This window comes from Carya illinoinensis, chromosome 9 (genome assembly GCF_018687715.1).
Source record: "Carya illinoinensis cultivar Pawnee chromosome 9, C.illinoinensisPawnee_v1, whole genome shotgun sequence".
NCBI classification, from domain to species: domain Eukaryota; kingdom Viridiplantae; phylum Streptophyta; class Magnoliopsida; order Fagales; family Juglandaceae; genus Carya; species Carya illinoinensis.
Window position 1 is genome coordinate 14,410,919 of NC_056760.1, and position 11,121 is coordinate 14,422,039.

The 11,121-nt window shown below is 36.8% G+C and overlaps 1 protein-coding gene across 1 annotated transcript; it reads right to left on the reverse strand.

Moving 5' to 3' along the window:
• Positions 1–3,296: 3,296 nt before the first annotated feature.
• LOC122276335 (endoplasmic reticulum oxidoreductin-2-like) lies at positions 3,297–10,847 on the reverse strand. The gene is made up of 10 exons (XM_043085970.1): positions 10,270–10,847; positions 9,707–9,826; positions 7,849–8,104; positions 7,524–7,634; positions 6,237–6,355; positions 5,613–5,717; positions 5,098–5,300; positions 4,186–4,309; positions 3,720–3,902; positions 3,297–3,576 (listed from the first exon to the last, which is right to left on the reverse strand). Exons 1-10 carry the CDS (start codon positions 10,432–10,434, stop codon positions 3,568–3,570), a joined length of 1,395 nt encoding a protein of 464 aa, XP_042941904.1. The 5' UTR covers positions 10,435–10,847; the 3' UTR covers positions 3,297–3,567.
• Positions 10,848–11,121: the final 274 nt, after the last annotated feature.

Genomic DNA, 11,121 nt, shown 5'->3' on the forward strand with positions numbered 1-11,121 from the left:
TTTTTTTGTTTCCCTTCCAGTTTTTACATTTGCGCTTACATAATTTATTTTGTTGTTTCCCTTCCAGTTTTTACATTTTGCTCCTTAGGTGGCTGTATATATATATTTTTTGATAAATAAACAAATATATTGATCAATGGCAAAGCCAGAATTACAATACTAACGCCCTAACTAGGTAGGCACGTTAGAGATAAGAAAATCATGCATGGCCTTGCCATTAAAATCCACAGCAATGGCCCAGTTACAAAGGGTTATAAAAAATAATAGTTTAAGCTCCTCCACTGATCTTGCCCGGTCCTCAAAGGTCCTCTCATTTCGCTCCTGCCATACAACCCACATGATGCATAGAGGGATCATCTTCCAAATCGCTTTAATTGGTTTACTACCCCTTATGTTAGACCAGCTGGCCAGCGCCATCTCCACAGTTTTGGGCATCACCCAAGCTATATCTAGTCTCAAGAATACCTCGTTCCAGAGGGCCCTTACCATATCACAGTGTAACAGGAGGTGGTCTACCGACTCTCCCTCACTTCTGCACATACAATACCAGTCTGCGATGATAATCCTCCTTTTCCTCAAATTATCTGTGGTGAGAATCTTCCCCTGGGATGCAGTCCAAACAAAGAAAGATACCTTAGGTGGAACCTTATTTCTCCAGATTTTTCTCCAGGGACACGTAGAAGGGGGCACATGGGTGAGTGCCTTATAGAAAGATCTTACTGAAAAGTTACCTTTGCCTGATAGTGACCACTACAAAACATCCTCTTGCTGGCTATTTGGCCTTATGGAGTATATGAGGCTGTAGAATTCTGCGAACGTACTTAATTCCCAATCTTGTGCAGCCCTACTAAAATTAATGTTCCAAAGAAACTGGCCCCCCTCTAACTCCATAACTTCTTCCACTAAAACGTCCTTATCTCTAGCCAATTGGAACAGAGAAGGATACAAGTCTTTTAAAGCCCTACTGGCACACCAAACATCTCTCCAAAATTTGATCCTTGAACCCGTACCCACACAAAGCTTTACATGATGATTAAAAACCCCCCATCCTCTTCTGATGTGTTTCCATAACCCTACTCCGTAAGCTCTCCTTACTTCTCTAGTACACCACTCCCCCCATAAACCACCATACTTATTCACTACCACCTGTTTCCATAGAGAGTCATGTTCCTGGGCGAATCTCCACAGCCATTTACCTAACAGCGCACGATTAAAGTTCTTTAGGTTTCTAATCCCCAAGCCTCCCCCAGATATAGGGCAGCACACATGTTCCCACTTAACCAAGTGGAACTTGAACTCCTCCCCCAAACCCCCCTATAAGAAATCCCTTTGGAGCTTCTCAATGCGAACCGCCACACTTGCTGGTATTGGGAACAGAGATAAGAAATAAGTAGGTAGATTAGAAAGTGTACTCTTTATCAAAGTAATCCTACCACCTTTTGACAAGTACAATCTCTTCCACCCCGCCAGCCTCCGCTCTATTTTTTCGATTACTGATTCCCAAATCATGGGCGCCCTCGGGGCACTCCCTAAAGGAAGTCCCAGATAAGTCATAGGGAAAGAGGAAATCTTACACCCCATCGTTCTCGCAAGATGGCGAATATTAGAAACTTCCCCAATTGGCACAAACTCTGATTTTTCCAAATTCACCTTTAGCCCTGAGACAGTTTCTGTTTACAGATGCCTTAATACAACCTATGTTTCATGGATTACCTGCTTCCACACATGAAGCACTTTTACAAACCCTTGATACTGAATGATGTGGAGAGAGAGAGAGAGAGAGAGAGAGAGAGAGAGAGAGAGAGAGAGAGATAACGAGTGTAGTGCCTTGTGCCCGCTGTTTGGTAAGACCGTAAGAATGTGTATTGTTGCTGGTGCACTGTTGTAAATATTATACTTGGTCAATGGTTAACAATTTGATTTGATATTTTCAGAAATGTATCCTAATATGTTATCATTTAACTAGATTGTATGCTGTATGGATATTAGTGTGCCTCTTGGCTTCCTGTAATCTCAGTTTCATTATCCTTAGGTGAGTCAGTAATAACCAACCTTCACGGTCATGAATATGCTTGTCTAGCAAAAATTTCCGTCGGTGATGTAGCCTGAAATCTCATGTGCGTGAAATAGATTAAAAAAAAGTCCAATCAGGTATTCACTCCAAGGTGCACGATAACTGTGTATTCTGACAAGTGAGAAGTATATATGAGTATATATGCATTCTAGAACTTCTTCTTGCACTTTCTATCCTCCTCCTCCTCTCCCCCCCCCCCCCCCCCCAAAAAAAAGAAAAAGAAAAAAAGAAAAAAGAAAGAAAGAAACCTCTTGTTGGTACCATATGGCTGTGAATTGCCTACGATAATCTTATTTCTCCCCTTTTTGCCAAAGTCGGCAAAGTTTTGGAATAATGGTGAAATAGGAATGGGGGTTTGCCCCCGCGCAATCAGTAAACTCGAGCTTTTCGCTGAGAAATATTAACGTTTTATAATGAGACAGGTATTGAAGAATAACCCAAAGTATCGTGAGTATGCTCACGTGCCACAATGGAAATTTCCTTGTAGCCTTTTCAAGGTTCGGCAACAAGATTGGGGGCATATGTATCTCAAGCCGTATAAGTTTATAACATAAGCTTCGCCGCAGAAACAAAGCATCGCTCCCTTCTCTTAGAATTATGGCAACTTCTGGGTCTTGAAGTTCTGGCAATTTTGAGCAGCTACCGCTGAACAGTTTCTAATATAAGCAACCATGCTTGAGTTAACATAAAATGGAGGAGCTGGCGGCTACGAGTTCATCCTCCTCTTGGTGCTGAAACAAAATTTTTTCATGCAGCTAAGCAGGCTGCCTATAGCATCGCCTAGGATCATTTCCTGGATTTTCTCATTTTTCCGCTTTAACTTTCTTGATTAAGATTGAACTTTTCTGAAATTAAATGCTTGGAACGTAACTAGAAGTCTGGCAAACACGTATAAATGACGGGCACTAATGGGGGAAAAAGTTTTGCACTCTCTTCTCTAGTGAAGAGTGGCTACCAAAAACTTATCACAAAGAAGATCTAAGACCTGAAACCGCCAAGGCCCACATCACAATCATCATAATAATGGCATGGGAAGGGAAAGACTGACAAATATTATGAAATGCTGGATTTGAATGAAATAAAGAAATACCTAAAAAAATAAAGTCAAAATGACTTCCAAAATTTCCAACTCCCAAAAAATACAAATTTACCACCTTTGGCATGTCCGAACATTATTCTTATAAGTTTTGTTACGTACAAATGAATTCATGTACCGATTTACGTATCAATGCTGCTGCTTTCATATTCAAAATTTAAATTAACACAATTTTTATTATAGTCTGACTTTCTGACCAATCACATTGGATGAGTGCATGTGTTAGTGTGCAGAATCGCTTATAACAAAAAATTTTCAATTCTTATACAAAACTATTCTATCCTTTCCATGGACCATTCTCGAAGCCCACGTGTATACAAAATTTTTTCAATTCTTATACAAAACTATTCTATCTTAGAAGTAATGCATACCTGTTTGAACTAAGTTCGGTGATTTCCTACTTCACCTGCAAGTAGCAACATGAACTTGCTCATTTTTTTTTTTTTTTTTTTTAAAAAAAAGGTAGTAACGTAAACAAAAGCAGATTCAGGCTTGAGGTTCTTTCATCATCAAAGCAAAAGAATGGATGCAATATAGAGAGTGGGATACCTTAGTTTCAACTATGGATGCCCAGATCCTTTGCCACAGGCTATTTGGGGCACTGGGGGAAGAGGTCTGACCTTCCATGATTTTTTCAACGGAAGGCCCCATTTCACGGACACATTTTACAGACTCTGACAGACGATTTAGTAGGTTCATCAGGGCAATCACTTCATTCCGTTGAAACTGCAGCTGAAGGCCAATGCAATATGCTTTAGTGTTAACAACAAAATGTCTGCTTGCTTCTGCAAAGGAGGCATATTATATGTATATATTGCATCATATCTAGTATTCTTGTCACTGCGTTAGAGGTCCTGATTTTGGAGGGAAATTTGAGCCGCTTACAAGTTACTTTTCTTTTAGATAATGTTATAGATACAACCATAGGAAGCTCACTACGTGGCACAAAAAATGGAAAGGCACCTTACAGATACTTAGAATTTAAATTTCAAGGTTAACTGTGGGAGATACGTACAGTTTGACCCAACTGTTCTGGACCATCAACAGAGAAGAGGATTTTCATTGCAGTACCAAGACCAAGCACCTGAAGCTTTCCCCATAGACGACACTTTTCACATCCTACACAGTCCATCATTGCACTGCAATGCCAAGGGAAATTGTATATATGGCCACAGGGTGAGCCAGTAAAATTAGTATAAGAAATGAGTGAAGTAGAGTTATACAGGGTAAACATGTTATTCAGCAGTTTCTCAAGTGGTGAGGGTAATTTTTAGCACCAAGATTGCTAACACGTTCAGGATTTTGAACACCTCCCTCCCTCCAATAAAATGACAAACACTGAGTTTAGGTTTTTACACATTGGTAACAAAAAGGAATGAGAGCCTAATTCTATACAAATGACAATAGCTTATACCATGTTCTGCAGAAAGTGGGAAGGGAAAATGAGCCAAAAAGGTGGAAGGAAGACGTAGTTCAATTATTTGGTTGTAAGGAGGACAAGGAACCTCAGGCCCATAAACTTTGTGTCAACCCAAACGGCAGAAAAGGAGGCAGAAAGCAACCTATACCATGAAAGTACCATCATGCCCCTTTTTCCACCATATTTCTTGTCCAAAAGCATATTGAAATAAAGATAAAACAATTCCTTACCCTACTACTCTCGAGAAACCAAACAAGGGAAAAGCATTCTCTTCCCTTTTTTCCCCTCTTGCTTTCACCATTCAAACACACAAACGAAGCATCTCTCCCTTCCCCTTTTCCTCTCCTCACCCTTCTTCTGCTCTTTTCTTTCCCATTTTGTTCCCCCCCATGGCAACAAACTAAGTTAAGAAAGAATTCAGGAAAACTCTTGAACTGACCGAAGTTTTTCTTCGGATTTCTTTGTAAGTGAAAAAATCAATGATCAAATGGTGATTACAAGAAGTACCTTATGTTTCTGAATTGCTGTTGGATTTTCTGCTTTAGATCAGGTCCATGCTGGCCCTTCCACAACTTAGCTTCATCAAATGGGATAGGGCATGCAGCTTGTAGTTTAGGATTGAAAAGTAGCTGTCTCATCGATGACTGTGTCTTGAGGTCCTCCATCAGGTTACCAGTATCGTACTCAGCATGCTCCAAATAATCTGCTGCCTAAAATACATTCAATCAGAGATTGCCACCAGCATAAGTTTTAATTCATCATTATAACCCCATCAAGATAAAATGTTCATTAAATAACACTAGTCATCAGTAAATTTAAATAATAATACATAGTAGATTTTCCATCATTTTGAAAACTTGCTTATATATTACGATATGACATACAACAAAACAAAAGTATGGGGCTTTGAAAGGGGTTTACTCTGCAGGGGTGGGTCCGAAGGGCTCTGCATTGGAGAGGTTCCCCGATATAGAAAAAAAAGAAGGTATGGGGCTTTGAGTATGCCAGGAGTTGATACTTACCTTTGTCACAGCTCGGAGAACAAAAAGAAATGTGAAGTACAAGTTTCCAACACGATCTGGGTATCGTAGGACTCGGTCATACATCAATGAGACATTTTGACCCCACTGAAATTAAAAGATATTAAAAGGAAAAAATGAAGAATGGTTAGATCTTTGAATAAGTCTTTACTCATAGACATTGTCTTGGGAAGGTCATACATTAGCCTGAAATCACACCCTAATGCAAGTGTTCTACGAAGCAAAGTACAGCCTAGATCGTTTAAAATGATGCAACATTTACTAACTGAAATTTTTTTTATGGATAAATTTAACTAAAATATTGAACATCTGAATAACTCATGTCAAATTTTACAACAGTTCTTTATATTGTATTTTTTTTTAAATATCTGTTATATTTATAAGTTTAGGGAAGAAAAATTAAAACAGCAGCACTTGAACAAACAAATATAACTTTCAAGGTTGCAATATAAAGGGCTTAGCTAATCGGTTGCATTGATCATGAGTGAAGAATGTATATTGATCAAAAGGTAAAATATGTAATTGGGCAAACATCATATGTTTAATATCTGTTGTCAAAGAAAAAACCGAAAAGCGCACAAGAATATGATTAAATAGAATTTGTACCAAGTTTCTAGCTTCATCGAGTAGATAATCAGCAGCTATATGGATTGAAATTGAGGAGTGAAGACCAGAGATCAGTTTGTAAAAAATCTTCTCCTCTTGGCATGACTCTTCAGATGGATCTGCAGTAAGTGAAAATCAACAAAGTTTTCTTATAGAAAAGGATCTGTTACTTGTTCAATCCTTCAATATGTAAAAAAGTTAAACAAGTTCTTGATCTAGACAAGAACCAAATTCCAGCAATTTCGGTATGCCACTGATGATTGAGCATAAACATGCAGCATTTAATTGGGCATAATGACACCCGGGATTTTAACAATAGGTCTGAAGAAAAAAATTCTGGCTTCAGAGTCTTCTCATGTAAAAAAAAATATAAACAGCTTTTAACTCTTGAAAACTTCAACATAAGATGTTATGTCCTATTTTCAATATCAGAAATGAAAATAGCAGGAGCTCAATGGACACTGAAAATGAAAGGAAAAAAGATTGCAGTGGAAACTTGGCACACAGGTGAACTGGGCATGTTAATCACCACATTTAAATAACATTCTAGCTCTTCCCAATGAAATGGATAAAAGGGTGCCCCAAAATATCCAAAGGAAAGGGCTCAGGCAACCTTGTTTGATAACAACAACCACTACTCATCTATGTCATATAACAACAACAATAATAAGGCAAAAGTATTTAGACCTTTCATAAAAACTTGTGAAATTACACACCCTATAAACCTTTATTACTGAATTAGATACCAACTCTTCTACACTGGAAAAATATTACACCCTGATCATCATTGAGGCACTTAAGTTCACTACATAAACTAATGAAAATTTTTTCTAACGTAATAATATTAACAAGAAATTGCTTAAAATGTGTAAAATACAATCTTTATCTTCAAATGTATACTAAATAATGAATCTGTGTTGAGTAACCATTATACTAACAGTAGAGGCTTAAATCAGTTAAATGAGCTAACTCCTAACCAGCGCACAGTTACAGCATAATTATCACATACTCATTGCTTCTCATTCAAATATGGAGTTTTTTTTTTTTTTTAAATCAATTTTTTGAATCGTTTTTCTTCCTGTAAAGGAAACATAACTTCCTAAATTATTTTACAAAACCTGGAAAACTAGAAATCAATTGCCCAATCCTAATTTCTTTGAAAATGTGTATTTTTCCTTGGTTTTGTGTACATTTAATAATTTAAATCATAAAAATATGCCTTTTAAAACAAAGCAAAAGTAGAATCCTTAATCATTTGGCATAGAACAGAATAAATGAACAACTCACGTTTGGGGCAGTTCTCACTGTAGACAGCATCCCATATCCTTCTAGCAGATGGACCAGTGTAGCCAGTGTAGCGTTCTGGATTAAGTTGAAGGTTGACGTATGTCATCTCAGCTGCAAACATAAGCAAATATAAACAGGTTATCAATTGTCTTAAGCCCTAAGACAATCTGTAGAGATCAAAATGATCAAATAATAAATGTTATCCATAGCAATAAACTTGCACCAATATTTTCATATATATAATAACAAAAACTGTTAAATTAGGCTGGAATTATCTATATATATTTTTTATAAATAGCTTGGGCAGGAATTATATGATACGAACTATTGTCAGTTTCATCATCAGTTGTCCAGGGATTGTCTGTTTCCACCCAGCCTCTGAAAGCTTTACTATCTATTGTACGGTCCACAGTGGCCTGTGGCTTTCCCTCTTGACAGATTGGATCATCTTGAGAGAGGCCATAATGGGGCTTCTTAAATGCTTCGGGAAACTCATTGTCTGGGCATTCACAAACACTGCAGTCCCGCAGACGGCACATACCATCATCAGGCCAGAATGGGCAGTCACACCACAACTTAACCTATCATTAATTAGATTTAAAAGTACATTCAGCTAAGCACAATGGTAGTTTCAAGGAAACGAAGCAACTAACAATTCTTGAGAAAAATTACAAATATATATTCATTTTGACCAACTTACCCTTTGAGAACAAAGGATTAACTAAGCTTCTATTTCACGCTAAGTAGTTTCACATATAAAATCAATCGGATAGATTCATTTTGGTATACCAGGACCAAAAAACTTCAAAACGTCTGAAAAGATCCATGCCTTGTTCCTTATGCTGGTACCATGGTACCACGCCAAAACGTATATTAACATTGTAGCAAACTTAATAAATTATTAATCTTCCTCCTCCCCCAAAAAAAAAGAGAGAAACTGAGAAGTATTTTTGTGCTTACATTGTGGTAGCAAAGAACAACAAAAAAACATCACTCTATTACATAGAATGGACTCTGGACTCTGATACAAATGTTGATACATTGACAAGGTTGTTACTGTTATGAAGTACAAAGCGTTGTCTGATCAAACTCTTCATGATTATTTATTCCAATTTTATAATAGCTGAAGATATTGGATCTATAGTGCAAAGTGAGCATTAAATCATCATATAACATACTCATAACAAAATGGCTACTTAAAAATGTAAAATAACAAAATAATCTAATGCAGTAGAATACTGCAACTAAATCTTTGATTTCCTAAAATCATGTATGAGAAGGAAAGGAAGAATTTCCATAATAAATAAATAAATAAAAAACATTTTTAAAAAAATAGGAAGAAAAAAGGAAAAGTAAGTAGTTGTAAATGAATGCCTTCTCATTTCCTAGATCTATGACCACATGTATACCCCTTCTATAATTAGCTAAGTTTAATGATCAATGAAAACAGGAGTACCCAAGTTTCTACATGTATACCTTATTCAAACAAAGCAAATATCTAAAAAAGCAATGAGTAGTGCTATGAGGAGTGCCTGGTGAACTCTGCGTGTGTGTATGGAGTATTGTATAAATAAGTATTCCCAATGAGTAGTGCTATTTGAAGGCCTTTTACCACACACCATCAGCGTGGCATAATTTAATTTGTAAGATTCAAAATTTAAAATTTATCTTCCTAATCAAATTATGACACGTGAATGTTGTATGGTGTAAAGGCCTTCAAATAGAATTATTCATTTACAATAAGTAATCTACAATGAAACTAATATGACAAAACACCTCACGTCATTCCACGGATAAGATTGTATTTAAGATTTCATTACCTCTTTAAAACAGCACCATGATAGGTAAATATCTTAGGTTGCCAAAAATATTCTATTAATCATCCCCACAAACCACACTTTTTTATTTTTTTATTTTTATTTTTTTCTCTATCCAAATATGTGATGTATGGATAAGAGATAGAAGAATTCAGTTAGTTTAAAAAGAATAAAACCAAAAAAATTATAAAAAAATAAAAATAAGTGTAGTGTGGAGTGTGTAGAGATGATAAGCAACAAAGCTCAAAACAAAAAAGTCATATCGTAGGTAAATACTATCAAAATATTAAATGCTATAGAAAAACCTACATGTAAGTTCTTCGTATAACCAGACTGCTTCAAGCCAATAATTCAAAACTATCTAACCTTAAAATATCGAAAGAAAGCGGTTCTAACAAGTTCTTGCAGCGATGGATGTAGCACTTCCTCATTAAGCCCGTCCACCGTCTCATAATCACAACAACAGTCCTCCACAATCCCACTATACTGCAAAAATTGTAAAACCCAGAAAAAATTAAGAACCTAATGTCATAAAGAAAAAAAAAAAAATTAATCAAATTCAAGTGTTTGCTTCCGCACCGTGGCTAACGTAACAAAGCAACAAAATGAAAAGGTGAAGAGGGGCCCCCGGGGGAGTGCAATTACAAAAACCACGTAACATACAATATGGTTTCCAATGATCCGAATAAAATTCACAAACAATAAAAAATAAATAAAAACCCGTTTCACTCCACGAAGCCTAATTCAAGACGATTTGACAAGGTCTTCACATGGCTTAGAAAAATTAAACCATAACAATCACAAATCTCCAATTTCCTTCGTTTTCCCCGTAGCCAACGGTGTATTTACTAAATGAAAAACGAATCGCCCGAAAGACAATAAAGGGGAGAGAGAGAGAGAGAGAGAGAGAGAGAAGAACGAAAACTTGCCTTAGCACAGTAACAAGGCGTGCTAGTTCGTCCAAAGAGCGATAAACTCGGAGAGATTCTCGAAGACATAGCCACAGCGACCAAAATGGCCATGAGAGCTCCCATCACCGCCCAGCTCCATCGCTTTCTAGGGCTCCCCTTGCTCTCAATCTCAGCTTTCACCATCACCAGCCTCGATCAAAAAATGCCACGGAATCTTAAGAAAACCCTCAAGATCCCCAAAATTCCAGCACTCCGTTTGCTTCCAGTGAAAAGATTAATTGCGAGTGTCTGTTCTCGGGTGGCGTTACTTATAAAGTAAGGAATGAATGAAAGACAAACCAAAACTGTCGGTTATGAGAATGTATAATTGGCAGTCGGATTTAACCCTCGTCAGAATTTTCTTGGGTCTCAAGTCAAGATGAAGGTCCGAGTTGTAGAAAATGGGGAAAGACTTGGTTGGCGTAGTTCCTGGTTTTTGTTCGTTAAATACAAAGCTTCAACGTTCAAACAATGGGAAAAGAGAAGACAGTGGAAATCAGCGGCAGATGGTCGGCTCAAACTGAACTCTTTGTATATGGGTTTTTTAGCAAGACCAACTATCCTGTAACGTATTCGTAGTGGGCTCAGAAAACCCACTGCTGGGCTACATTTTATCTAGTCCCTTGAAAAGCACCGTATCATATAAGAAAAAAGCCACACAACTTTTTACTATTTATACAATCTCCACACATCATATTTTTTTATTATTTTTTATCAAATATTTAATATATAGATAATAAATAAAGAATTTAATTAATTTAAGAAGAATAAACTTAAAAAAAAATTTAAAAAATTTTAAAAAATGTGATGTATAAAGATTGTGGAGGTTGA